Here is a 26,858-nt window from a genome sequence, read left to right as displayed (position 1 = left end):
TTCTTACCAGCCCTGGGCGGTCAATTGCCGCACGCGCTTCACCGTCGCCTTGAAACCAAGCTTGAATCTCTTCTGCCACCGCTCGCTCTTGAGCCTCTTGCGCTTGAGACCTGGACGCTCGTACTCCTTCTGCAGACGCACAGTCTTGTGTAGTTTGTTTGCCGCTACGCCCTGGGCAAGCAGCTTGAATGCGCGGCCGACATCAACGTTCTTGGTCAAGTTGACCGTTCTTCCCAGGCGGGGAGTGCAGTGGAGGTCGTGTGTGAGGGGCGCAGGTATGTGCTCGGTGACCTTGGGCGTCTTGCGGAGATCGGCGAGAGAAAGATCGAGATCCAGAGCAAAGTCATCGTCGGCCGCTGCGCTGGACTCTGTCGTCGATGCTGGTGTGCGGCCGTATGCGGCCATGTTGGGCTTCTTGATCCCCTCGGGCTCCTCAGCGCGCGTTTGAGTTTGCCGCGAGGGCCATCCAGCGGCAGCCCTCGCTGATGTGGTGGACAGGCATCTCGGCGATGTCGTCGAGCGGGATAGGCTACTGGCAGCGAGAGAAATGTTGCAAGGCTGGCGTCTCGTGACGGATCCGCGGAGTAGTGATGTCGACCTCGAAGCCGCAAAGGCTGCGAGCCTGCCCATTTCCGAGGCCCTGTCGACACATTAGTACTCGTAAACGACTTGAATGGTGGCAAGAAGTTGGAGTTATGCTCACATGTCTACGGTACAGTGAAGCGACTGCGCGGCTTGCGAGTGGCGGTCACCGGTTCGGCGTGTTGAAGCTCGATTGCGGGCAGACAAATTGAATGCTTGTCGTCGGCGACACCTCTCTGGAGTCCATGTCCATAATTTTGCCGGCCCCAGTAAAACTGATTGGCGCGGGCAACGTGTATCGGTACGTTGCATAGTGGGGAGCATCCACCAGTTGACGTGGTGGCCGTGCCAAGGATCGGGTATCTTGTACTTGTTGCGACCGAGCTGCAAGGGCGCTAGGCTACCCCCGGCGCAGGCTGGAGCGTGCCTGGAAAATTCACGGGCGGCAGGCGCAAGGTCGAGCCTCGCGTGCGACAATGACTGCCTCCACCACTCCAGCTCTATCCAATCCTCGCGACTCCAAGCCACGACCTACAAGCCCTCACGGTCGATCCAATCGACCTGGCAACGAAAAGCTACCCGTATACGATTCGCAATAGTCAGCGCCAGACAAGCATTCGATAGTCTCTCTGGGAGCTCTGCGACGCCGGCTTCGGTTGTCACCGCAGGAGGCCGCCATCCCAGATCGCTGAGCGCAACGCAACCATGGCGTACAACCCATACGGCGGAGGACGTAAGTAGACACCTCCGTTTCAAATCAGGATCTTTTGTTCCTTTTACAACGACCACCAGCTAACTAATGCTACCAAAAGCGCCCGGTTATGGCCCGCCTCCCTCCTATGGCTTTCCCGGAGGATCTGCGCCTCCGGGCATGTCTGCGCCGCCTGGCCTAGGTATGTTCTCGTAGTCACAGCCCTTGGTGCAAACGCCAGTAGCTCACGCTCCATTCTCAAACAGGACCTCCTCCAGGCATGGCTGCCCCAGGAACAGCAGCACCACCTGGTCTCGCCCAACCAAACGCGGCTCATCTTCCGCCTAACCTACCCAGCGGGCTACCCAACTCCTTCCAAGCACCGCCGAACCTGCCCAATATCAACTTCAATGCACCCGTGATTCGCCTCGGCACTACAGCTCCGAAACCTCAGAACCCCAGTGTCCCCTCAAGGAAGGACAACGACACGCCACAGTCGAACGGGCCGAGGCCTGGCGTAGGAAACGACAGGAACATAGACCAGCAGCGCCAGGCAATGCGGGAGACCATGCAGGCGCTTGTACCGCCTACTCGGGACGAGGTTACGCGGACCGTGTTTGTGGACGGCATCACCGACGGACTCGGTGGCACAAAGGGCCTGGAAAGATTACTTGGCATCGCAGGCAAGTTACGACGCTTGGACCGCGCCACGGACGCGAGCGGCAAAGAGTTGACGTTCGCCTTCGCTCAGTTTGAGGAGATCGAGGCGCTGCACATCGCATCCGAGATCTTCCAAGACATTGTCGTTCCCAGCCAGAAGCAGACACCGTCGGAGGATTCGGACAATAAAGATGACACCTACGACAAGTTTGAGAAGCAGCCGATGAAGTTCCGCTTCGACGAAGCATCAACCAAGCTTATCGAGTCTCACAAGGAGGAACGTGGGGAGGACCCAGAGACCCCTGCGAGGATAGATGCCGCGAAGACGTCTCTCAAGCAAGCCATCCACCAGCTTTTTTACCCACCGGTTTCCTCAGGGGCAGATGCGGACGGAGATGTCACGATGGGTGATGCCGCTGGCAAGAGCGGCGACAATGTCGAAGTCGTGAATATCCCGCTCGCACAGGACGACGAGCTGGCTGACATCCCTCCTGAGATGCGCGAGACCGTTGCGGCGGAGATTCAGGCATTCAGAGACAGGAGCATCCAGCGCGACTTGGAGAGGCTGAAGCGCGAGGAGGAGTTCGAGGCAGCGGAGCGCCAGCGGAATGGAGCTAGTCGCGCTTTGCGGCAATCCTCGCCGCCCTCGAGCTCCAACAACATTCCCGTGGGCCCTCGGGGCATGGCGAACGCGCCTTCTGGGCCTAAGGGGCAGAAGTCGGATCTCGGCAAAGACCACAACCGATCAGTCGAGTTCGTCAACGGCGGCACCACCAATGGCAGCCAGCTCTACGACCGGGATGATGAGGACGATCCGGCCAGTGATGAGGAGCTTGAGCGACGCAGGTTAGCCAAGAAGACGGCCGAGACAGACAAGATGTATATCGATGCAGAGCGCCGCTGGTTGAACCGAGAGAAGTCAAGGACAGCGGCCCTAGAGCGTGAGAAGGAACGCGACGCTGCGGACGAGGAGAACTTCGCCAAGAACCAACAAAAGATGATTGAGCAGCTCAAGGAGCTCAACGAAGACGACGAGAACACTACGAAGCACTGGGAATACTTCCAAGACCGCAGCGCCTGGATACGGAACCGCGCGGCGTTTCGGGCCCGAGAGGTGGCTGCCGACGAAGCTGACCGGAGGGCAGAGGAACAAGAAAATGCCCGCGAGGAGGCTCAGCGTGAACATGCTAGGGGCATGGCAGACTCGTTCCTGGAGAGGCAAGCACAGGAAATGGAGGAACGACGACCCGAAAGCGCGGCCGTGTCTGCTCCACAGCCGTTCAAGCTTTCGCTTGGCGCGGCGGCGCAAAAGGCCCAGTCTCAGCGCGCACCACGCAAGACCATGGCCGAAGTTGAGGGTCTGCTTGAGGACGAGGAGGAAGACGCCACCAGCAAGAGGCAGCTCATCCCCATCAAGTTTGAGCCTATGGCGGCGGCAGCGATGACTGACGAAGAACGGGACCAAGCCGTACGGTCACTGGCACAGGAGATTCCGAGTGAAACGGAAGGACTCTGGGGCTGGGACGTGCAGTGGGACTACTTGGACGAGAGCGTCATCCGCGAGAAGCTGCGGCCGTTCATTGAGAAGAAGCTCGTCGAGTACCTTGGTGTCCAGGAGGAGCTGCTCATTGAGGTTGTTGAGGAGCATCTGCGGAAGCACAGCAAGCCGATGGAGCTTGTGGAAGAGCTGGCAGAGGTAAGTCACTGTTTTGAGAATGCACCCGTTACGACCAGCACACTAATACTTGTCTCTCACAGGCACTGGACGACGAAGCAGAACCTTTGGTCAAGAAGCTGTGGCGGATGGTCATCTTCTTCACCGAGAGCGAGAAACGCGGGCTCGCATAGCTGCGATCATAGATCAGCACCAGGATTGTTTTGGGATTGCGTGGACGACACTCTGAGGCCTGCAGGGATGAGAGAGGTTGGAGTAGACAGATATTTGACTCGCGTGGCAGAATCTCCGCTTGCCAGAACAATCCAAATGGTCATGCGCCGCAGTCAAGAAGCGAGTTCTGTTGACGTATTGACTTGTGTACAACTAGTATGGCCTTCAAACGCTCACTGCATTCTGAATTCTGGACAGAAGTTGTCTTTTCAGTCTCCCTTGTGTGTGCGGTCTTCTGAAGTCTGTTTGATTGGGAAGCCATTATCCGTGCCACAGCGAGTGTTTTTGCCGAGGCAGATGCTGGACGCTAAGGCGTGCTGTAGCCAATCGTGGTCGTTCCCGCGCACCCCCACAGCATCTCCGCCAGGCGTGTGGTTCCACTTCCCCAGAGGAGCAGTCAGCCTGCGGCGTCGTGGCGTGCGGAGAGAGAGCTTCCCCCAACTCTTGCTAGTATTTCCCCAGAGTGCTTCTCGTCGTTTGTCCCCCTTACCACTCTTTGTGACCTCCATTGCATGCTCAAACCCCCCTCACACGTGAGACCAGCGAGAATTTTCCAAGTCCACACGCAGCCACAGGAACAGCAAGGAATAGTGACAAGTCAGTCGAGACGCGATCTCATCCCAAGGCTCGCAGCGGGCACAGGCTGCTGACACACATACTCGACGAGGAGGCGCGCGGACAAAATCTGGACCGAGAGCGCTGAATACATCACACCGAGAGAGAGAGAGAGAGAGAGAGAGAAAGAGAGAGAGAGAGAGAGAGAGAGTTCAAGGCCAGCAGGATCGCCATCTTCCAGACTATCTACCCTCAGACTCCCAAGCCATTGGCAAAGTCAGCTTAAATAGCCTGACCACGAAACCCAACGAAAAGAGCAAAGCTCAAGAACCACCGCCCCCCAAAGATACATATCAAAATGGCGCCGTCCACCAGCAACAGCAGCACACCAAAGTTCACAACCCCTCCCCCCGAGGTCCCCAATGTCCTCATCACTTTCCCCACGCCGCATATCCTCCTCGTCACTCTGAACCGGCCGAACCAGCTCAACTGCATACCCCGCCCGCAGCACTTTGCCATGGAGCGCCTGTTCAACTGGTACGACGAGGAGCCGAGCCTGCGCTGCGCCGTGATCACGGGCACCGGGCGGGCATTCTGCGCAGGGGCGGACTTGAAGGAGTGGGATGAGAAGAACCGCGGCGGGGACAGTGCTGGCAGCGGCGGCGGCGGTGGTGGCCGGGACAAGGCGTCCAACCGGTTCCCGCCCTCGGGCTTCGGCGGCATGTCGAACCGCGGCGGGCTCAAACCCATCATCGGCGCCGTCAACGGCATCTGCTTCGGCGGCGGCATGGAGATGGCCATCAACTGCGACATGCTGGTCGCGTCGGAACGGGCCACGTTCAGCTTGCCCGAGGTGACCATTGGCGTGATTGCCCTGGCCGGAGCGCTGCCGCGGCTGATGAGGACGGTCGGGAAGCAGCGCGCTACCGAGATGGCGCTTACAGGGAAGCGGTACACTGCGAGGCAGATGGAGGCGTGGGGCCTGGTGAACGAGGTTGTGGCCGAGGAGAGCGGCAAGGATGGAAAAGGTGAGAGCGCGGTGCTCCAGGCTGCGCTCAAGTGGGCCGGCATGATTGCTGGCAACTCTCCGGATTCGGTGATTGTCAGCCGCGAAGGGCTCAAGATGGGCTGGGAGGGAGTAAGCGCCGAGACGGGCGTAGATGTTATCATTAAGGGTTGGTATGAGAGGATCGAAAAGGGCGAGAATATGCTCGAGGGCGTGGCCAGCTTTGTGGAGAAGAGGAAGCCTGTGTGGAAGGACAGTAAACTCTAGCTGGACTTGTCGTAGCTGGGATATGAATGTCTCAAAGAATGTGAAAACGAACAACCACTTACTCAGGTCAATGTACCCAAATCGTCTCTATCAAAGCTGAACCCGGAACCAAGAGGCGAAGGGACATGGCTAGCCCGCACGGGATCTTGTTGAGAGCTTCGCACAAGTCACAGTTCTGCTATCCCGCAAAGCTTTATGAGCAAGGTTTGTCTATTGTTTTAGTGCTGATGTAAATATGCTATGATTTCTATGTTCTCGTGTGCGGAATTGTTGGCTTGTGTCCCAAGCTCATGATTTGGGTATATGGTGAAAAAGAGATTTAAATGTGTTTATGGGTATTTGGTTAGAGAACCAGTATCGAAGTTGAAATTGTCCAGTCTGAATATTTGTGTCGCAAGAGTGAGGTAGGAAAGAGTAGATACGGGTCCAGCCCATGATTGCTCTACTCGCTGGCGCTTGTGGTCGAGTCGTCCTCCTCATCGTTGCTGTGCGCGCCACCCTCACGGGTCTTCTTGGCGCTGCCCTTGGTGCCCTTGCGGCGAAGAGCCTCGGGAACCTCGCCACGAACCTCGCCATTCTCGAAAAGGACGCCAACATCGGGACGGCGAGCGACAACCTTGGTCCACAGGCTGCGGGGCACCTCGCTCGTGGTGGTGAAGGCCTGGGTGCCACTGACAGTGCGCTGCCAAGTGACTGCAGGGTTGGCAGCCATGGCCTCCTGCAAGTTCACCCAGATGCTGATGTCTGCCTTGCTGGAACGGTTCTCTGAAGCATCCTCAGAGGAGACCATGGGCACAAAGGCAAGCTGAACAGCCCCAGCGGCGCGCTGGATGGCTCCCGAGGCGAGGATCAAGGGATAAGCCTGATACGAGGTCTCGTAGACGACAAACTCTGGCAGGTCTGGCGTCTCGGACGTGATCGGCTCGGCCTCGATCTCGAGGGGTGCCTGGAGACTGTTGCGTTTCGCTCGTAATATCCTGATCCTGTGAGGAGCTGAAGAGCCAGCAGTGGCGGTGGTCGAGGCCTGGCTCAGTTCAAAGCGAGCTTTAGACATGGCCGCGACAATGCGGCGGACATCGGCTAGTGAAGCACCGAGCTCAGAGAGCTTGGGATGCTCGAGCTACTCGGAGGAACAAGAGCTGTCAGTCTTCGATCCCATACTCATAGATATTCAGAGCGACTTACAAGATGGGCGACGGAAACCCAACCCTCGGCGTCCTGGACGAGGTTGTCGGACTCCTCCTCCTCATCCTCGGCCTCACTCTCGGTAACGGTGCGACGGAGGGCGTAGGCCATGGCCTTGCGGATGGCGACATCGGATCCCTCGATGACGTTGTAGGTGCGGCCGTTCTTGCCCTTCATGCTCGCAGCCCTGCTGCGGCCGTGGCGCGGGGCATGCTGGACGAGGGCGCTAGGCGGAAGGACGCCGCCGTGCTGGGAGATGGTGTCGATGGGGATGAGGACAGCAGCGGTGGCCATGGTGGTGATTGTTAAAGAATGAAGGGGTACAAATGACTGGAAGGAGTGATTTGTATGGAAGAGAATGAAAGCCGGTGTCGTGTCAAACGAACCGGAGGGACAGAGCGAGATGTTTGAGCGTGTGAGTGGTTGTGTTGAAGACAAGATGCCTGGAGGAGGAAGAGAGGAAATCACAGCTGGAGGGCGGGCATGACGGCGACTTATACATGACGCCTACAGGGCTGCCAGGCGAAGCAAGTCGCTCGTTTCGGGTGTGAGTGAGTGCGAGAGGGAATGCTTGCAAGGCTGGGCTAGCCCCTCTGCCTGCATGTGGTTGGTGATGCCTGCAGCTGCTCGCCTGCCTCGAGCTGTGTGAGTGTGAATCGCAGGCACGCCAGCTCACACGATCGTGCCTGCCTCTCCATGAGCCCAACCCAACCGCGACTCGACTCCACCCACTGTCACCCATGACATCTGTTCGCTCCCCTCACCAAGCCTCTCTTGGCCAGCCTGCCACGACACCTTCATCACGCGGCTTGTCTCCAGTTCTCTGCTTTCTCAACTTGGGCCGGCCTCCATCACGACGCTCTTCCGCCTCGATCTGGCCCCTCCTCCCCATCCCGACCCACAGATCTGCGAGACGCCCGCTCCTGTCCGCGTGCCGACACACACGCATACTCCCTCCAGCCAGCTGTCCCTGCAGCAATCAGGTTGCTGCGCGCTGGCCGCCCTGCTGCTGGTTGGCCCCCCAGAGGTCGTCATGCTGGCGGTGCGGGGCCCTGGAATGGCGGTAAGCCAAGGGTCGTGGTCTCGTGTCCCCAGAGACACATCCTTGTCCTGCGCCGTACCTGAACGCTACATGCATCTGACTGCTCTTGACCAAGATAACAGCGCTCTTGTATCCGAGAATGAGACGCGTCTGCAAGCGGTGCTTACCCCTCGATTCCACGTGCAGTTGCGAGCTCCTCCGTGTCAAGTGTGATCCAAGTGAGGGGTTTCCCTCTTCAAGTGGTCTACTGAACCACTTCCAAGGTTGCAGTTGACCGCCAGCCCACCGCTGCCCGCCTCAGCCTAGATGCGGATCAGGAATCTCTGCGCGTCCATCGGTCTCACTGTCTGACATTCTGATCTCATCCAACGCTGGGGCCTGTATCTGTGGAGGATTGACACGCAATGAGGCGATCCAGGCTGACTGGTCGGCTCCAGCGGCTAGCTGGCCAAGCTCCACCACGCCGACAACTGTCTCCGTGACTCGATTCATCGTGCTCGAGTGACGCACCCAGCCGCCAATCACCAGCCTCGTCTCCACCTTGGTGCTCCTCGTTTTGGCAACCTGGATGACCTGTTAGGCTAGCTCGCCTCTCCGTCTTCCAGCCCGACCAGCGCCCATCTGCAGCCCATGCGTCCTGCAGCAGTACGCGTGTAACACGTCTGTGGTGCGATAAATGTAGCCAGAGCTGTCTTGCACCAACGGTGCGGATCATGGTTCATTCGAATGTGTTCCACGGCTTTCCAATCTGTCGTGTAGGTGCATGGGCAAGTTGGACGAGTGAGGGTTCGCGCTTGAAAGCGGTCATCGGCGTCGATGAATGCATACTTGGCCACGACGCTGCTGCTGATCTATGACCCTACCGCGCTCTGAGGCGACCTGTATAGACTTTTAGGAGTCTGAGTGGGCAATCACCGTGCAGTGATATCTTCTCTACTGGTCATTGTCTGCTCGCATGCCTGATCAAGATGGCTCGTTGTGTTTCTACTTTTGCATAACAAGTACGCCGTCGAGATGGGTAGGACCTCACAAAAGCCTCGGTCTGGTGCTGGTCTAATGCAGGCATTACTTTACCGAACCTTGGCTGCTGCTCTTGTCGACCACGAGACTGCAGCTTGATGCACGAAATGCACTCCCTTCGTCAATGGTCATTGCATGAATATGTCTGTCTATGAAAAGCATCCCCAGGCCAAAGCTTGCCAGGGAGACTCACGATTCCTCTACATGGCACGAAGAGTTGGCACAATGTTTGAAGAGGGGGAAACCTCAAAATCATTTTATGATATTCTGCTCTGCACTCACACTCTGCAAACACCTGCTATCCAGCTGTTAGCCCTGCTCCTTCGCGAGATTTGCTCGCCCGGAGCCTTTCCAACATTGGCAGAGGCAAGTCCGCCACCATCATCACAGTGCCGCCGCTCTTCCTGCCCGGCGGCACTGGCCAGGGAAATCCGCGTTAACATAAACGATTCCAAAATAAAAATTGCCACGTCCAACCCCGGTTCCATGCCACGCAACCACTTCACACCCAGACAGTGCGCGCGACAACAACTCCAAACAGGATGCATCCTGGTGTGCTGTCTCCCCAAGGAGAAAGACCGCGCCAGGAATGCATCCTCCATGATGCCCATGGGTGGTGCATCATCCTCTCCAATAGAAATTAAATGTAGAAATTACTAGTATCCCCGGGCGTGTTGACCACTGCTGCTGGCTTTGGAGCATGCGCTGAGCAATTTCTCTCTCAGTGTCGACACGCTCGGAGAACTGTCTTGGATGACTCGGCATCTTTGCGGTGGGAAAAATAAAAAACGATCGAAAGCAAGATGGCTCTACGAGATGAAGGTGTGGAGAATACAAAGAGTGGATGCGAGGTGTGTGTCGCGTAGCGAGTGTCGAGAAGATTGGGTTTGGCATGACCCAAAAACAAAATCGAAGAAAGGAGACGAGAGACTGGTATTCCGACCCAAGTAAAAAGTCATCAAAAACAGCGGGTGTGGTCGTTCAGGTAGTAGTAGTGGTGGGGTGGTATATGACGAAAAGGAGATCCCAGAAAGAGAAAACGCCGCAGGCTCTTTTGGTAGCCGCCCGGTGTAAATGCCAGTGTCGGTTAGCCCAAGCTGTTTCTTCGCTATGATCGCTGCAAACTCAATTTTTGTTGGTTGATAATGTTGTTTTAATTTTTTAAAGACTGGGTTTGCGCGATCTTGCTAGTACGCCTGGCCGGGGACGGGCTTCCTGCCGACTGAAGCCTGAGGGTTCATGGGGCTGACGCCCGGGGGGCCGTTTCTGGGAGCCATGCCATTGGGGCTCATTGGACGACCATGGGCCGGAGACTGAGGGCGCATCTGGCGCATGGCGGGAGACTCAGGACGTCCGTATCCAGGGCCGCCTTGGGGAGTCATGGGGCGGCCTTGAGGAGTCATGGGCCGCTGGCCAGGACCAGGAGGACCACGGGGTCCACGTTGGCCGTTGGGGTTCACAGGAGGGCCGGGGCGAGGACCAGGAGCGGGACGAGGCTTGACAGGGCGTGTAGACAGGCAGGTTCGTGGGACAACACCCTGGACAGAGCGGTCGAGCTTGATGCACAGCGCCCAGCCATCGTCGTACTCGTGGAGCATGCGAACAAGCTGGCCAGCACGAACTTCCAGCTCGTCTTCCAGGCTGGGGGCAAAGTCAAGCTGGACACGGTGGACTGCTGAGCCGGCTGGGCCACCGTCCGCGGCAATCGCGGCGGCGCTTTGCGAGGGCCCAGGAGACTGGCCAGGACCGACTGAATGCATGCTGAACTCGGTGCCGGCAGGGCTGGGAGGGATGGGGCCGCCTTGAGCGAAGGGCCTGGTCAAGTCGAGAGGAGGAGGAGCCTCCTGGCGCGTCGATGCCTTGCGGGCAAGGCCGGCACCAGCTGCAACAGGCGCGGCAGCTGTGGCTCTGGGAGGCGAGTAGCTAGAGGTGGCGACGCCCACGACGTTTTCAGGAGCATCGAATGGGTTGGGCGAGGGCATGGCGCCAGTGGGCGTGACGGCGCGTGGGGCGTGACGGTCGTCGAAAGGGTTCTCATGACCGTGGCTGTGGTTGGTGCCTGGGCGCTCCCACAAGCTGCCGCCGGCGGCCTTCTCGTTGTTGGCATCCGGAGAGACGGTCAAGGCGAGATGGGCGCCCTTGCTGGAGCGGCGCTCGGCGAAAGTGGGCATGAACTCGGTGACGGGTCTCAGGCTCAACTGCGGCGCGTTCGGGCTCGTGCGCGAGGTGAAGGTGGAGTTCATCGAGGCGAGCGAAGCACCCGAGATCGGACGACGACCGTACTGACCGCCAGACTTCTCGTTGTCTGCCTGTTGCTGTTGTTGTTGCTGCTGCTGCTCATTCTGCTTCTTCTTCCGCTTGTTGATGATGAGGAAGATCAGCAGGCCGAGGGCCAACAGACCACCCAGGACACCAAAGGCAATACCAGCCTTGGCTCCGGCGCTGGTCTCGTTGCTGGTGGCGGCCTCGCTGTTCGTCACGTTGCTGGTGCTAGGAGTCGCATGTGCAGAGGTAGTGGCGGTGCTGCCAACAACTCCGTTGCTAGCTCCGCCAAAAACAGCAGGTGTCGTGCTGGGAAGGTTGGTGGCAAGAGCCAAGGTGCTGTCGAGCCCCGCGGTCTTGGTGGGCACGAGAGATTCAGGGTTGCTCACGGCCGGTCCAACCATGGCGATCGTGGAGCCAGCATCAGCCGCCGCCGCGAAACCCTGCGACTTTGTCTGCGGGTTCTGGGCATTGTTGGGCTTGGGGGTGGAAGTCTGGACATTGGCTGGTGGCGGGCCGTTGGCGGTGACGGTGGTCCAGCCGATGACCTGAGCACCCTCGGGGGGCTGCTGCGTCACAAACTGAGTGACGACGACCGTGGCGCGGGCCTGCAGCTGGTGTCCTTCGGCATTGTCATTGACGGCAGCGAGCGCGTTGCGCCTCTGGTGGAGGCGTTCGTGTCGTGGGATGTGCACCATTGTGTTGGATGTGAGCTGTCGTTACTCGTACGGAAACGTTGCAAAGTAAGCCTTCCCTGCGTAGTTATACTAAAATGCCGTGTCCGCACAAAAACCAGAAACCGGCGGTTGGCGCGTGCCTGGTGGGTTCGTGTCCGGGGCGAAGTTGTTGGTCCTGCGCCAGGCTGCCTGTTTGCGAGTGTCGAAAGAATGGCGAACGGTCCCGGATGTGGAGACGAATAGACGAGATCCAATGGCTCGAGGTTGTGCTTGATGTGAGGACGACTTGCTGCTGCAGTCGCTTCGGTTTCCGCGTCCTGATTGTGGCCTCTCGAGGACACTGTCGTGTGGGTTTAAAAGAATGTGGGCTGTCGCTTCCAGCGGTCGAAGGGCGTTCAGTAGAAAAGAGTGATGTCCCAACGAAACGAAAGACGACGATTGGCGTAAAGAATGGAATGAGAGTGCACCCGGCGGCGGAAGGAGAGCAACAGTCTCTGGCGGAGAGGCGAGGCGAGCCGTGAGCGAAGGGCGGAGGAGCAGCAGGAAGGAAGGACGGGAAGGGGGTGGAGGAGATCAAGAGGAGGGCGAGTGGAGGGCGGCAGCCGTGGGAGCGAGCGCTGGACGGGTGGGCGGACGCACGCAGCAGCAGCCACGCTGGAGCTCAGGAGCGGCCCCTGGGCAACCCAGCAACAGGCATTGCGCGAGCGACCAGCACAAGAGCCAGGACCCCTGTCAATGGCACCCTGCGCTAGGCCGGGTACCTGCGTGGTGGGCGCGGTACCTGCAGTTAGGGGGCTCCGTTCAGGCTAGGGTACTTGGCGCAGAGCTGTCGCCGGGTGTGGCAGCCTTGTACTGCCCGGGCATTACGGACCTCCACAGCCAGGTACCCGGAGGCATTCCATCAATGGACTGCGATGCTGGGATATGACCTCGTCAGCCATGGCTTGCAGTCTCGGGAGCTAAGTCTGTCCAGAAGGACATGCCAGATACGGCTGCTGTTCCGTACCACCCGATCGGGGCATGAACGAGGCTTCCTGGGGTACGGCCACTGCATGATTCCATAGCGGGCGTTGGTATGGATGAAGAGTGAGGCAATGGAGCTGGCAGCTTCTTGTTCTGGTCACTTGCTTGCCTCCAAAGCTGGCTCCTGTGCAGGTTTCTGCGAGGGGACCTCCTCTCGTCTTTGATTGCTGCCCATCTCCAAACTGTAAAGGCACACAGCCAGCCAGCCACGGAGACGACCTGGAGATTTGGAGAAATGAGATGGTGCTGCTAGACTGGCCCGAAGAGCAGCTAAGCGCGTTCTAGCGGCAACCACAAAGACTGCCTGGCCCAGCATGGGTAGAGCAAGCAAATCACGTCACGGACAGGAATGGACTGGCCATGGATGACTGAATGAACGATTGCTTGCGTGGTCAGTGACAGCAGCCGGGCAGACAGGCCTGCCCGGCTTGTCAAACGGCCCCCAGTGCCTGCTCGAGGCACAGGGAGGAATGCTGATTCCGCCCGAGTGGGAATGGGACTCAGATGCGTGCGCGCGTGCGCGTGTGTGCTCTCGGCGTATCAGCGAGCACCCTGCAGGGCACCTCATCCAAGGATGCCCCTGCTCAAATGTCAGGAACGGCGCCGCCCCAGCGCACATGCATGACCCACATCCTCGCAGGCCCGTGTGATTGGCTTACGCCATGCGCTTCGCTGGAGGACCCTAGCCCCTGATGGGCATGGCCGGGAACCCATGAGATTTGATTTGATTGCTCCTGCCTCGTGTCCACATTCGCTCCGAGCGCTGCTCTCAGCTCAGCCCAATGCTCGAGAATGACGATGGACATGGATGGGCGGATGGGTGGATGGTCCGCCCAAGTGCGCACAAAAAGACAGCTGCACGTCACGTCGAGCCCGATTCCAAGAGTTGTTGCAAACGCCCACCCAGCCCGCCGTGCTTTTCATGGGTTCCGCTTTGCAGAAGCAAATCCCCAGCCCGCACGCATGCATGTCGCAAGCACAAACAAAGTGCTTGTGTTTGTTCCATCCACCTGCCACACGCGTTTTTCCAAAGCGTTGTTTCGTTTCACCCTGCCGCTTGCATGTTCGGACGGGTGGTGGCGCAACGCGCTGACGCCTGAGCGGTCCTGACGCGTCCACCGCCGCGAACACATTGCTTGGTTGTCTCGACATGCTGCACCGCCTCGTGGGGAGAAGTCCTTGGCAATGCGCGGGTGGTAGCCATGAACAGTAGAGCCACTATAATCGCTGCTCTTCACAACGTCCTGACGTTTGTTGTCGATCGTGACTTGCACCAGAAGAGCTGTCGCGGCGGCGGCCGTCTATCTGTCGATGGAGCCCAGGGCCTTCAGCAGTAGAGCCCACTCACACCTCCAGGGCTGTTACCGTCGTTGCGCATATGCAGGCTGTAGTCATCCGCATTTTGGAGGGTGATCCCAATTAATCCCTGCGTGTGGACGAGTTTGACTTGGCTGCCAGCCATCCGCGACGATCGATATCTCCCACTTGGCTGCACGGTGCCCATTTGGCCAATCACAATATGCCGCAGGCACAAGTCCACGCTGCGGCACGGGGAACAGCCACTTTGCGCCGGCCTGTTTCATGGTGATCGTCCCCTTGTGCTTTTAGCGGCTGACACAACCACTGGACGGCGTCATAACGGGCTGTCCCTCGTTTTGGCGGGGACCCAACGACCATGATAGCGTTTGCACTTCTAAGGCACAGGAAGTGAAACTCGAGCCATGTATGACGTCGAGTCTGCTACTGCCTGCAGTATCTATCACAAAGTCACGTCGATCTTGACGATGACGGATGTTTGTCCTTGCGATCTGATCGGCCTGGTGTCTCGGCAGTGCAGTTTGTCACAACGGCGCTTCAAAACATTCGTTAACTGTACAGGTACAAGGGGAAATATTGGGATATCTCGCTGTCCACCAAACACGGTGGCATTGAGCATTTGTCTTTGAAATCCAATCGCTATCTTGAACTAGACTTGTTCCTGAGTCTACCCCGGGTGGCCCTGCCCAGGCCACTGCGGATGTGAAGGGTTCTGGTGGTGCGACTGTCCCTGCTGCTCCTGTTGCTGCTTCTGCTGCAGCTGAACCTGCAGTGCCGCCAGAAACGCCGGATTGTAGTATGCCCCAGAAGCGGCAGCGCCCGATTGACCCGCAAACTGCCCCGGCGGTGGCGGTGGCGGCGGTACGAAGCTCTGTGTACCTGCCTGCGGCCACGCTGGGAAGGGGAAAGGCGGCATGACGGGCTGCTGCTGTTGCTGTCCCGCTTGGAACTGTGGCGGAGGCGGTGGTGGAGGGAAGACCTGGTTTCCGAATGGCGAGGGCGGGATGAAGTTGAATGGTTGTTGTTGTGGCTGCTGCTGCTGCTGGGCATTGTTGCCAAAACTTTGAGCTGGAGGTGGCCTCGGAGGGAGCGAGTGACCGCTTCCTCCAGCTTGGCCGCCACGACCTCCTCGCCCGCCTCTATCACCTCCCCGACCACGGCCACCTCTCCCTCGCGAATCTCCACGCCCACCACGGTGGCCGCCGCGGGGAAATGCGCTGCCGGCAGTGTTCACTTCGTCAAGACTTCCAGAACCACCTTGCCCGAAAGTTGATGGTCTCGTAAGCTTTCGGTATGGCCCGTCCTCGTCATTGTCATCGTAGTTCAGACCACCACCACTGGCTGCGCCAGCAGATGCGGAAGCCCCATCCTGCCGTGACCCTTGTGCGGCATTGCTTCCACCACGTCCAGCCTTCTTCTTTGCCTTGAGCTGCCGCTTGTACTCGGCCTCCTTCTCGTCGTCAGAGAACTCGATTTCGTCCATTCCTGCCTCTTCGTCGTGCCAGTTGCTGGCATCCGTGCCCTTCTCTGTGCGAAGCGGTTGTGTAAAGACCGAGACTGCGTGGGTGGGTGGGTAGAAGATCTTTGTGCCGACTTCCAGGCCCAAAGTCTTCACCTCATCGTCTGTCGCGAACATGGCGGTATACCGAGGCTGCCTGACACTGCCGATGACATCTGCAATGGCGGCGATCACGGTGCGGTCCGCAATACAGATGGGGAAGCCCGGCTCGAGGACCTGCACCTCGCCCGTGGTGTTGGCCTTGATGACTATCGTGTTCTCGATGACGTGCTCAATCTCGCCCAGCTCGGCGATCCGCATGTCCTCGGTGATGACGAGGTCCGGCTTCGGTATCATCTCCTCGGCGAGCTCGTTCTTGGTGCGCAGCTGCGCGGCGCTGCCGCCTTTGCCCTTGCCCCCCTCGTCGTCCGAGCCGCCCTCCATCTCCATCAGTATGCGCGCGGTCTCCTCTGGGCCGAGGATGGGGTTGCCCTCGCCGTCTTCGTCCGAGTCGTCATCCGAGTCCGAGTCGCTCGAGTCGGACGATGATGACTCGTAGGGGGAGGAGTCTTCTTCCCACTCTGGGTGCTCTCCTTCTTCTTCTCCCTCGCCTTGCGCTTCAGTGCCCGCTGCCGCCGGGTCCTGGCCATCCGTCATGGCGGTGTCGGCACCATCTTGAGGTTCGGGGTCGATTCCACCCAGTAGCGCCTCGAGACCCTCAGTAAGAGACGGCGGGCTAGGCGCAGCGTCGGCGGCTGGTTCTGGACCGCTGACTGTGGCATTTGGTGCAGGTGTAGGGTCGACAGCCATTTCGTCCGAGGTCTGCTCGTTGGCGGATTGAGCAGCGACGCTGCTCAGAGTCGAGGCATCCTCAGTGGCTGTGATGGTGTCGCTAACGGGTGGTGCCGCTGTGGGCGGCGCCGTCGTCGTCGCAGGCGCTGTGGCTGCCGAGCCTGAGAGCGTCGACAGGCCGGGTATCTGAAAACCGTTGGAGGCCATCGTGTCGTCGATTGTGCTGCTGGGGCAGGACGAGCCTCGGGAGGACGTTGCCTGGGGACGAGGCAGTCGTGCCGGAGGGGCTGCAATTGATCGTGGGATGCTCGTAGTCTCCAATCGACGGGTTTCGAAGTCTTAGAGTGCCAGGACTTTCAGTGGGGGAGATCAGAAACCGCTTTGGTGGGAAGGTTGTGGCAGTAGCAGGTAAAGTCTTTGAAAATTGTTTAGATGAGGGCAGACTGACGGACCCTTGAGCGTCATGCGGCCGGGCATTCGCAGGCAGGCTCGGTCGCAAAGAAAAACGTCTTATCGCAAAGTTTTAGTGGAGCATAATGGGCTTATCATGGTTACGGCATGCCAGTGCTTGCTGGTGGTGGGCCCGAGGAGCTCCCCACCCGCTTTGAGAAGCACCTGAACCTTGTCCTAAGGCCGAGCTTCCATTTTGTTGAGTGTGAACGAGCAGACAGCTCTCCCACTCGATTGCGATTATTTCGTTCGGTCCTGCATATTTGGGTGGAGCGGTTCTTCATCTTTTCACAGGAGACGAGCAGATCAATCGGCACTGTCCATATCCAGAGCAATTCTGGTAACACCCACACCGTAGCCAGCCAGCCAGCCCAGCCCATATCCGGCGGCAAGACGTCACCAGCTGAGCTCCAATTGAGCTGGCGGAGAAACCTCCACCTGGCTTATTCACACACGGCGGTCCGCACTCGGCGCGGCAGTCCTCAAAAGCATCTGGCAGCCACCCCGGCTTGTCTGGCTCATCTCCCGCATCGATCTTTCAAAGAGCATATCCAAGCAAACATGTCGCAACCAGCGCCGGCGTCTGCCCCGCGCCGCGAATTTGTCCACCCTGAGGCGTCTCACGCCAAGAAGAAGTACGTCTGCTTCTGCTACAGGACGCTCCTGCAAACCACAGAAATACTGACGACACGACCACTGCAGAGGGCCTAGCGCTTTCGCAATTCAGCCCATCAATGCCTTCTATGCCTTCTTCGCGGCTGCTCTTCTGTCTGCCCTGTTCGCGCCGATCCAGGACTGCGACGAGACGTTCAACTACTGGGAGCCCACCCACTACATCTCCCATGGCTACGGCCTCCAGACCTGGGAGTACTCCCCTGAGTTCTCCATCCGCAGCTGGACTTATGTCCTGTTCCACGCCATCATCGGCAACTTCAGGCGCCTGCTTCCCCACTCAACAAAGGTGGGCGAGTTCTACTTCGTCCGCTACGTCCTCGCTTTCATCTGCGCAATCTGCCAGGTCTGGTTCTTCCGCGTCATCAGCTTCACCTTGAATCCCAGAATCGGCCTGTTCTTCTTGCTTGCCACTGTCCTGTCGCCCGGCAACTTCCACGCCAGTGCCGCCTACTTGCCCTCGAGCTTCGCCATGTACGCCAGTCTGCTCGGAGCATCCGCCTTTATGAACTGGAGAGGTGGGCTTCGCACGACCCAGGGCATCCTGTGGTTTGCGGCTGGAGGCATCTTTGGGTGGCCTTTTGCTGCTGCCCTCTGCTTCCCCTTTCTCGCTGAGGAGGCTCTGTTCTTGATTACAGCTGCCGCGAACCGCGATCGGACCATGGAGAGCGTACTTCGCATTGCGCGTGGTGGCCTGTTTGCGACATTAGCCTTGGTACGTCTCCGATGTGCCCAGCATAGAGCCCCATTTTACTTACAGTATCTTCGCAGCTCGGTGATGCCTCGATCAACACATTCTTCTACAAGAAGTTTGTCACAGTGCCTTGGAACATTGTCAAGTACAACATCTTCTCGGCTACCGGTGGACCAGACTTATACGGCACAGAACCCTGGACGTTCTACTTCCGCAACCTGTTGATCAATTTCAACATCTGGTTCCTCTTGGCTCTGGCTTCCCTGCCTCTGTTTATACTGCAGAAGATTGCCAACACAAAGAAGACTGGGTTCCAGTCGGGCATGCGGACCATTGTCTTTATGTCCCCGTTCTACATGTGGCTTGCCATATTCACCATGCAGCCGCACAAGGAGGAGCGCTTCATGTACCCTGCCTACCCCTTCCTCGCATTGAACGCTGCCATGGCTCTGCACATCGTCCTCTCCACGTTTGGAAACTCAGATCCGAAGACACTGGTCGGCAAGATCCCCGCCAAGCTGAAGCTTGCGGTTGTCCTTGCGACCATGTTCCTGTCATTTGATCTCGGACTTGCCCGCATTGCCGGCGTGTACCAGGGCTACTCGGCACCTCTGAGCATCTACGAACCGCTTGGTGCGGGTGTCGCCGGCGAGCAGGGGCTCGGCGTTAAAGGCGATAGCGTGTGCTTTGGCAAGGAGTGGTATCGTTTTCCCAGCTCGTACTTCCTGCCTCGCGACATGCATGCCAAGTTCGTCCGGTCAGAGTTTCGCGGTCTGCTCCCTGGCGAGTTCTCGGAAGCCAAAGTAGGGTTCGGCATCTGGGGTGGGACCTGGCTGCCCACCATCGGCCTGAACGATCGCAACGAAGAAGACATGAGCAAGTACGTGGACGTCCGGCAATGCTCGTTCCTTGTGGACACGCAGTATCCTGAGAGGACCGACCCTCTGCCGCCGAATGAGCCGGACTTCGTGGCCGACACGGAGAATTGGGATGTTGTCAAATGCGAGCGGTTCCTTGATGCCGCCAACACTCATCTTTTAGCGAGAGTCCTGTGGGTGCCCGACTCGCCTCTGGTGCCGGAGAAGTTCAGAAGGAAGTGGGGGCGCCACTGCCTGCTAAGGAAAAAGCAGAAGTAGGACATCGGGTACGAAAAGCTGTTGACGAGCCACTGCCATGGCCGGTGAAGTGAAGATTTGTGACTGCGATCTAGATACATGTTAGACCAAACCCAACTGTGTTGCAGAAAACTATTATTCGCCCTCAATGCACATGTGGCCCAAGATGATCTAGGTAATCAGGACTTTAATGAGCAAGTGCTCTGTCGTCCCGGCCTATGACATCAAAGTGACTTGGCTCTTCCAACGTCCCAAATCCCGTAGCCCCTGCACAAGCTGCCAACCACCAGCAAGAACCGACTAAGCGAATGGCAGTCAGCAATACGAGATACCACCATGTTTCTCCCCAGTGATGCATGCAGCGCGGAAAGTGCAAGAAAGTCGATCCATGCCGCCCTGTCCTGCTGTGCCCTCGCTTGCCGGCCTACTGGCTTGCCCGGCGACGCAAAAGGTCTTTACACACAATCTACCTCATCCCTGGCACATTCATGGCGGCAACAAGCTGTTTCCAACCATTTTCCGAAATTGAAGTGCAACTCCCTTAGTGGTGGATGCGCTGTGCAGGAGCCGGACCGTGAGCCTCCAGATTGTGGAGTTCTCCTTCGGAAGGAGCAGGGCCGAGGGTGCATATTCCGCCATAATCCCCAAGTTCCTATCCGGGGAAAGCCAGATGAGGATGCTTTGGGACATTTGAAAGGATGCACCTGTTCCTGCAGATCCTCTGTGTCTTAGTGGGGTGATTGTCACTTGCTTGGCGAGACTTTATCGTGTTTCTACAGGCTAAAAGAAGCATTGGGTATCGGTCGACAAGCTGTGCTCTCTGAAGTAAGTAACACATACCTACCCCATATTTTGATGAACAGAATGCCGATGACCCTAGTATGGTCCAACCGGCAATCGAATGCTGCCACAACACGGCCACAGTCGCGCGGGACAGTCGCGCGGGGACTCAGCCGCAGCAGCAGCTGAGACTTGGCCGAGAAAAGGTTGCACACATGCGAGGCCACCAACCCAGCTCGTGTTGCCCAGCTTGAGACCACGTCTGCTGCATGATTTATGCATATCTGTAGGCTTTGCAGGTGCACTTTCCAGCAAGGCGATACCCCACACGGATGCTGACGGCGGCCGAGACGCGGGTTTGTGTGTGAGACGGTGACAAGTCAATCTGCGCCCGCGGGGTTCGCTGGTCGTGACGGGGTGACATTTGGTGACGTTCTGCGTGGGCAGTCGAATACGAGGTTGTTGGTCATGGGGCAGTGAAGCTGGCTGGTATAAGAGGAGGAACTTGCTCCTTACCAGCAATGTTAGGGTCTACCTACGGGAACTGACCCATCGCGGAGTTGAAACAGCAAGTAGCCCGTTCAAACCATTCCAGAAACATCTGCGGGAGTGAAGCACTTTGGCCGTTTGTCTCAGCCATGTTGTCCACGCAGCTCGTCCTCGCCGCTATCGTGTAAGCCAAATTGTCCACTGCCTCTTAATTAAGACACATTGCGGCCTGCAATCCAGCAGGAAGTCGAGTGCGGGAAGACTAGGATGACCGAGAACACAATCTCGCTGATTACGGCTCTCTCAGCGGAATCGCCTGCGGCAAGTGCGGCCCTACGACCATCATCACCACCACCAGCACCACGGATTCCTCCTCCTACATCACCAGTGGCATCCCCACGGGGCCCAAGGAGTGCACCACCACGCTCAGCACCCCAACCGGCCCTGCAACGGGCTGCACGATCCGATGCGCAGAGACCGCAATCATCGACGGTATGTGCTGTTGTGCTTTTCAGTCATTAGTCCACTCCACATGTCTTTGCCCCCCCTACTATCGTCCCATCTCTGTGCTAGACCTCTCATTTCCTGGCTCTTTATTTGTCCAGCTGCCCAAAGGGGAGTGCTGATATCTTCATGCTGTACAAACAGGTGGTGTTATTCTCAACGGCTGCTGTGCTGACCCGACCTTCGTCGTGGTACCCTCGACGACCGCGTGCCCGACCACGACAGCGTGCGTGCAGACGGCTCTGGCTTTCGGCACGTTCATCGAGACGGCACCGTGCTCAACTGCGACTTATCATGGGTTTTGAAGTGTCGAATATGGTCGATCCAAGAAAAACGGAGGAACATCGGGAAGCAATGGATTAATGCGGTGTACATAGTTGGTGCATTGGTGTATTGGTGTATTGGTGTATTGGTGCCGTTGTCAAATGACGTCGCTTTGGCGATTCTGCCGGGTTGACCAGATGCTCTGAACAACATATGCCGACGGCTTCCCTCACCATCCCGGGACCGTGCTGGATCCAGGGAGAGATTAACAGCCCTCGTCAGAAGTTATCCTCAATAAGTTCAAAATATGAAATGGGAGCCTGTTGATGTGCTTTGTATTGCGATGAGTAGGCTGAGGATGACACTTGATCTGAGTGATGAGCTCTCTCCACTTCTAGAATTTGATCATATAAACAGGACTGGATGGTTGCCGGCCACAGAGGATCAGGCTTGCCCTGCAAAACTGAACTCCAGTTCTTCTGCATCTTCGACGATCAGATACTCTGGAATAATCTCCCGAATCACTTCGACCTCGGAGTCCGATGGCAAGTCTCCCTCCAAAAGCTCTGTCAGCATTGACGGCAGCTCTGGGGGTCTCATTGCCCAGAGCGATGCGGAATCTGGCCCTTCACCCACCGAGGCTGTGACAGCCCGTTCGTCATCACTGTTCGCAGCGACTTCGTCAAGCTGCCAATCGACATCATTGTTATTCTCCTCGTCCGAAGAAGATGTGGAATCAGGCTCACACCATGCGTCTTCTGATTCTTCACTTGAAGAAAATTCAGCGGTAGCCAGGTCTGCCGGCCAGGGTTCGTCGTTCCAGTAAGGGCAAAGGTGCTCAAAACCTGTCCATAGCCGTTCAAAATCACGCCGCTGGTAATCATCCGTATAACGAGCTTTGCGAGCTTGCCCGGATGTTCTGCGGAAGCGCTCAATATCGAACCCGCATCTTGCCAGGGCGGCATCGAATATGTCGCCAGGAGAGCCTCCGTGCCATTCTGTTCGCCAGTCATTTGCGCACCAATGATATGCCAAGTCAGCTGCCGTAAACCCTTCACAGTCGCGAGAATACATGTCGACATTCGCCTTGAGAAAGAGCTCAATTGTTTCGAGGTAAGCGGTTCCGCGGCGCTTGCTTCCCCATATGGTAAATCGAGCATTACGACACGCATGATGCAATGCCGTACGCGCTTCTTGGTCTCGGGCATGCACGTTTGCTCCAAGCCTAATAAGCTCGGCAATCGCGTGAGGCTCGGCATAGTCACAGGCGCTGCTGAAAACAGCATAGTCTGAAATGGACAGCCAAATTCCGGTGAGGGAAGGATTCCAGACAGTTGAAACCGATGCCTTGGCAGACATATTAGCGAACCACCCAGGCAGTTGGATTTCGCAGCTCACCTTTGAGACATAACCTAAGACACGAGAGAAAACAGTATCGCCTAGACTGTCCGGCAAGGTCGGGTCTGCCCCAGCTTCAAGAAGAATATGGCGACACTGGTTTATGTTTTCGATCTCGTCCGGGGAACAATCTGGATCTACTCGTCCAAGTGTCAGGGCAGTGGAACTACTAGTAATCAGCAATTATTGGGCGGCGACAAATCAACCAGAATAAGATCCCACCTTCTCTTCCTGCCGAGGAAACCCATGATGCCATCAATGCATCCGAGGTGATCGAAGTCCACTCCAGCGCCGATTAAAAACTTGCACAACTCGGGCTGATCATGTGCATACTACAAGTAAGAAAGTTAGCATTGAGTGATAAGCGCTCTCTGGCATCAAGGGAGACTGACAAGGAGAAGTGATGCTCCATATTCGTCATGATCTCTGACGGACGCTTCCCCTAGCGAAAGCATCAATCTGAAGGCTTGAAGGTCGCCACGACGCACTGCTTGAAACACCGGAGAACCCGCCGGTCGTATCGTGTTCACTGAGAGCGAAGAAATAGATATGCCGTTCTGATCGAGGACAGATGCGACAAGCATCAGAAGGGGCTCTTTTAGCTGCGATGTTGGCATAGCTCGACGGGGAAAGAAGCGCATAGCCGACGTTGTCTTCACTACGGTGGGCTTGTTCAGATCTTCTGACTTTGTACTTGCTGTCAAAGTCTGAAGCTGGATGAGACCTTCTGCAAAATCTATCTCATCTACCGTCAATACTTGGTCCAAGCTTTTGCATTTCGAAGCGACGCATATCCGTTGAACGGCTATATGGTTGAGTTAGAACATTTTGCTTCCAGCTTGAATGGGCAGATTGAGATGCTCACAATTTTTATTCAAAACCACTTTATTTCTTCCAAACAATCGTTGAAACTGCAGAAGCCGGCTGTCGGTTTGGTGGTGTGAACATAACCCGACAGCAGGGTCGGTTTCGTGTGCATGGCGGGGAAATGCCATTGTGCGGCTACTAGTCAGAAGAATCGTGTGCATATCACGAATGATGGATTGCTTTTTTATGCATGCCGACCCCAATTCATCGTTGAAAAGCGCATAGAGCCTGCCCAAGGCATCTGCTACGGGACTGTGGTTCTGGTCGTGGCCTCGATCTTGAAGAGGCTGTCTGTGGTCGCTTGCGATATCAGGGGCGGATTGTGTTGCTATGTGTGCTGTCGTGGCATGGTCGGTGGATGAAGTTGTCTCTAGGCTTCCAGCTCCCGTGAATTGTTGGATGCGCTGGCGCTTGTCTGGATAGTTGGGGGTGGATCAGACGCAGAGCACGTTGAATGGGGTCAGATGTCAAATATTCGTACCACGGTATTCATGACCTTGAGGATTCCCCTCGAGCGTGTCGTCCAGGACCCTCTTATGCCTCTGAGGACCTTCTTGGACTTGCAATGTCTCATGGTGCCCTGTAGAGTCTGCAGCGTCTTCCAGGCGAGTTTCTCGTGGGGTAAAGTAGACGACACCATCTGGCGTTGCTGTGGGAGGTCAATTGCATGACGTGTGTGGTGAGTCTTGCTGCCCCACTTACGAGCATTGGAAAGAGGCACGGGGCCATAGTCTTTTGCATAACGCTTCTCGAACGTAGCCAACCTCTCAGGCTGGATGCCATGCCCATGAAGAGTGAAGGTGGTGTCCTTGCCTTGACACTTTCGTTGGTCTTTCCTTGCGATCAAAATCTTCATGTCATCGCGGGAGAGGTTCTTGTTAAAGCCCCATTGCTCAAGTCGAGTCTTGAGGCTTCGTATTCTGCATAGGTCGCGAATGATGTTAGCGCAATCTGGCTGGACGTGGCAGTTGAGGGGAAGGAGCATATGTACCCAGTCTTGAATCCATGATCTCGCTCAAGAACCTGGACAGCCTTCTTGATTTTCAAGTGGTCGACGAAAAGAAGCCGTTCTATGATCGGCTTGCGCTTCAGCCACTCAGCGTCGCTGTGATGCTGATTTGTTGTAGGGCGAGTGCGTGCAACTGTGCGGCCTTGTGCATTGCTGTCCACAGGGCCCCTGACGGGTTTGGGGGCCAAAGCTTGCAGACTCGGGCCCATTCTCGCTCAAGAGGTCGGTTGCTGACACGAAATGGCAAAAGTCATTCGATCCTTAGATGGCATGGTGGAACAGCAAGGCGTGTGTGGTTGTGAGTGGCGAGGCAGGGCGTTCGTTTTGTAGTCTGGCAGGCAGCAGAGAGGCTTAAGGCACGGGTCGCGCACCGCACGTCTTTTGACGAATCAGAAGTGGTTACAGAAGGGCAAACCACGACCTGGGGCTTTTGCCAAGGTTGCATGGGCTGAGCTGCAGAGTGAGGCACACAGAGGACGAGTACATCTCCGTACCTGAAGTACATACGATCCAACAAGTGCACCGGCCGGCGGCCTTGGAGTACCCCCCCATGTACTGTATCTGCTCACCACCCCAACTCGGCCCGCGCACAACTGGATTGCATTGATCCTTGTCAGGTCTTGCATCTGGGCTGCGTTCTGACCCCCAGACCGCCGAACCCACGACCAATCAGCTGATCCGTACAGAAGGGCAAAGCTGTAGAGCGCAGCCGCCCATCCCCCTGCAAGGCTGCCATCTGGGTTGGCGGTGACAGTGGTTGTGGTATGGTAGCCACGGGCCAAAAGATTGCATTCCTGCCCAGCTATCCGATTGGCCGCAGCTCCATCTGCAACTCAATTTGCACTTCTGTTCTCTTGTTTCATTAGACTTCTTCTCGTCGTGGCAGCCTGACGCGCCGGGGCGATCACATGAAGTCTACCTTGTGGAAAGCTGATTGGTGACAGTTCCTCGTGATTGGCCAGTCAACTCCGTTGCACCTTTGTCTGGTGCTTTCTGTAATAGCTCTGCGACAATGCGAAGATTCCAGGTATTCCAAGAACTTAGATCATTGGGAACAAAATGCTATATAAATGCAGGCGTTGTCCACCATTCAGGTGGTCATGGCGAATATAGTGATACGATAATCAAGATATCCCACGATCGCTGGGTCGACACATCCACCTCACTGAAGATACTTCCGCATCTATAATTGCGGCTACCAGGCCTATCAGCCAGTCAAGAAAAACTGTTGGCTTGAATACGTACCCTGATGAGCATCTATCGAGCTCGCCTTGAAGTCAAAGAAGTCCATTGCATCTTCTCAAACCGTTGCGTCTCGTGAGTGGTACCACCTTCATAGTCTACCAAAACAAAAAACTAACCTTTCAGACAATCATGAGTCAAATCGAAGACATCCCTGATGAACATCAAGCAGCGGGCTTGCTGGTCTATGTCGGCACCTGGGTCGATGAACGCGCCACTGACTCCGTTGTGGAGTCGCCATGGGACATGATTCAGGATAATGTTTTCCAAAACCCCTATCAGGCAATTGAGGAAATCCCAGTTGATCCAGCTTCCTCCACAGCACCGAATTCCACCGACCGCAAGAAGAAAAGGAAGAAGGGCAAGAAGAACGCAGCACAGAAGCAATGAAACCCGAGATCAGAGTGCGGGAACAGCATCGGCAGACCACGCCATCGATATACGAGACTTTATTCTTTACTTATTTCTCTCGTGGCTTTCGAATCGGTTCAGCTTCCAGGATTTGTATAGGACATAGAAACCGCGCTCTACTACACTTTGTCACACCTTCAGCAATGTACGATGATTGATGCTCAGCGACAGTGACGTCCGGATGCATACCTTGTGCCTGTGGGTCCTTCAATCGAGATTCTTGAGCAGTCCAATGCCAATAGATGCCGACTCTGGAGCTCATTCGGTCCTGCCCTGCTTGTTGAGGAAATCATTTCACAGCTCCTCTACCGAGTCGATTTTGATTTCTTACTCCCGTTGTTGGCTATGATGTCTCTCGGACTGTCTACCTTGGCTTCATCCTCGCACTGCCTTAAGCCAGTTAGAGCGATCACACTACTACAAGGACTGCTAGTCCACTTCATTGGTATACCTAATATACTTCACTCCCTCCGAGGCACGGGCGTGCGCCTCTCTCTA

General features: G+C 56.8%; 11 protein-coding genes across 11 annotated transcripts; 5 read left to right on the top strand and 6 right to left on the bottom strand.

Annotated features, from left to right (window-relative positions):
• Positions 1-3: 3 nt before the first annotated feature.
• Positions 4-405, bottom strand: B0I36DRAFT_363252 (uncharacterized protein; the record flags this gene model as incomplete). The annotated part of the gene is made up of 1 exon (XM_046158780.1): positions 4-405. The coding sequence occupies one exon, from the start codon at positions 403-405 to the stop codon at positions 4-6; it is 402 nt and encodes a 133-aa protein (XP_046013260.1).
• A 1,148-nt stretch (positions 406-1,553) lies between these two features.
• B0I36DRAFT_243424 (uncharacterized protein) lies at positions 1,554-3,781 on the top strand (the record flags this gene model as incomplete). The annotated part of the gene is made up of 2 exons (XM_046149984.1): positions 1,554-3,629; positions 3,692-3,781. The coding sequence occupies 2 exons, from the start codon at positions 1,554-1,556 to the stop codon at positions 3,779-3,781; spliced, it is 2,166 nt and encodes a 721-aa protein (XP_046013259.1).
• Positions 3,782-4,537: 756 nt separating this feature from the next.
• Positions 4,538-5,725, top strand: B0I36DRAFT_324215 (ClpP/crotonase-like domain-containing protein). The gene has a single exon (XM_046154069.1). The coding sequence runs from the start codon at positions 4,735-4,737 to the stop codon at positions 5,647-5,649; it is 915 nt and encodes a 304-aa protein (XP_046013258.1). The 5' UTR covers positions 4,538-4,734; the 3' UTR covers positions 5,650-5,725.
• A 366-nt stretch (positions 5,726-6,091) lies between these two features.
• On the bottom strand, positions 6,092-7,128 carry B0I36DRAFT_363249 (uncharacterized protein; the record flags this gene model as incomplete). The annotated part of the gene is made up of 2 exons (XM_046158779.1): positions 6,092-6,769; positions 6,835-7,128. The coding sequence occupies 2 exons, from the start codon at positions 7,126-7,128 to the stop codon at positions 6,092-6,094; spliced, it is 972 nt and encodes a 323-aa protein (XP_046013257.1).
• A 1,693-nt stretch (positions 7,129-8,821) lies between these two features.
• B0I36DRAFT_124331 (uncharacterized protein) lies at positions 8,822-9,648 on the top strand. Its single transcript, XM_046148092.1, has one exon. It carries the CDS (start codon positions 9,032-9,034, stop codon positions 9,554-9,556), a length of 525 nt encoding a protein of 174 aa, XP_046013256.1. The 5' UTR covers positions 8,822-9,031; the 3' UTR covers positions 9,557-9,648.
• A 398-nt stretch (positions 9,649-10,046) lies between these two features.
• B0I36DRAFT_124329 (uncharacterized protein) lies at positions 10,047-12,043 on the bottom strand. The gene has a single exon (XM_046148091.1). It carries the CDS (start codon positions 11,854-11,856, stop codon positions 10,084-10,086), a length of 1,773 nt encoding a protein of 590 aa, XP_046013255.1. The 5' UTR covers positions 11,857-12,043; the 3' UTR covers positions 10,047-10,083.
• A 2,702-nt stretch (positions 12,044-14,745) lies between these two features.
• B0I36DRAFT_324209 (Gar1/Naf1 RNA binding region-domain-containing protein) lies at positions 14,746-16,919 on the bottom strand. The gene has a single exon (XM_046154068.1). The coding sequence runs from the start codon at positions 16,670-16,672 to the stop codon at positions 14,843-14,845; it is 1,830 nt and encodes a 609-aa protein (XP_046013254.1). The 5' UTR covers positions 16,673-16,919; the 3' UTR covers positions 14,746-14,842.
• A 557-nt stretch (positions 16,920-17,476) lies between these two features.
• B0I36DRAFT_363246 (Alg9-like mannosyltransferase) lies at positions 17,477-19,417 on the top strand (the record flags this gene model as incomplete). Its single annotated transcript, XM_046158778.1, has 3 exons — positions 17,477-17,550; positions 17,618-18,302; positions 18,359-19,417. 3 exons carry the CDS (start codon positions 17,477-17,479, stop codon positions 19,415-19,417), a joined length of 1,818 nt encoding a protein of 605 aa, XP_046013253.1.
• A 1,280-nt stretch (positions 19,418-20,697) lies between these two features.
• Positions 20,698-21,676, top strand: B0I36DRAFT_124274 (uncharacterized protein). The gene is made up of 3 exons (XM_046148088.1): positions 20,698-20,849; positions 20,973-21,157; positions 21,314-21,676. The coding sequence occupies exons 1-3, from the start codon at positions 20,815-20,817 to the stop codon at positions 21,472-21,474; spliced, it is 381 nt and encodes a 126-aa protein (XP_046013252.1). The 5' UTR covers positions 20,698-20,814; the 3' UTR covers positions 21,475-21,676.
• An 85-nt stretch (positions 21,677-21,761) lies between these two features.
• Positions 21,762-24,145, bottom strand: B0I36DRAFT_124304 (ankyrin repeat-containing domain protein). The gene is made up of 5 exons (XM_046148090.1): positions 23,697-24,145; positions 23,224-23,636; positions 23,054-23,163; positions 22,832-22,997; positions 21,762-22,780 (listed from the first exon to the last, which is right to left on the bottom strand). The coding sequence occupies exons 1-5, from the start codon at positions 23,857-23,859 to the stop codon at positions 21,878-21,880; spliced, it is 1,755 nt and encodes a 584-aa protein (XP_046013251.1). The 5' UTR covers positions 23,860-24,145; the 3' UTR covers positions 21,762-21,877.
• On the bottom strand, positions 23,964-24,977 carry B0I36DRAFT_124278 (uncharacterized protein). The gene is made up of 3 exons (XM_046148089.1): positions 24,690-24,977; positions 24,180-24,618; positions 23,964-24,113 (listed from the first exon to the last, which is right to left on the bottom strand). Exons 1-3 carry the CDS (start codon positions 24,914-24,916, stop codon positions 24,069-24,071), a joined length of 711 nt encoding a protein of 236 aa, XP_046013250.1. The 5' UTR covers positions 24,917-24,977; the 3' UTR covers positions 23,964-24,068.
• Between the last annotated feature and the right edge of the window lie 1,881 nt (positions 24,978-26,858).

Source organism: Microdochium trichocladiopsis (genome assembly GCF_020744255.1).
Source record: "Microdochium trichocladiopsis strain MPI-CAGE-CH-0230 chromosome Unknown B0I36scaffold_5, whole genome shotgun sequence".
In the NCBI taxonomy this organism is placed as follows: domain Eukaryota; kingdom Fungi; phylum Ascomycota; class Sordariomycetes; order Xylariales; family Microdochiaceae; genus Microdochium; species Microdochium trichocladiopsis.
The sequence above is the reverse complement of the archived record's forward strand: the minus strand, read 5'-3'. Positions and strand labels throughout refer to the sequence as shown.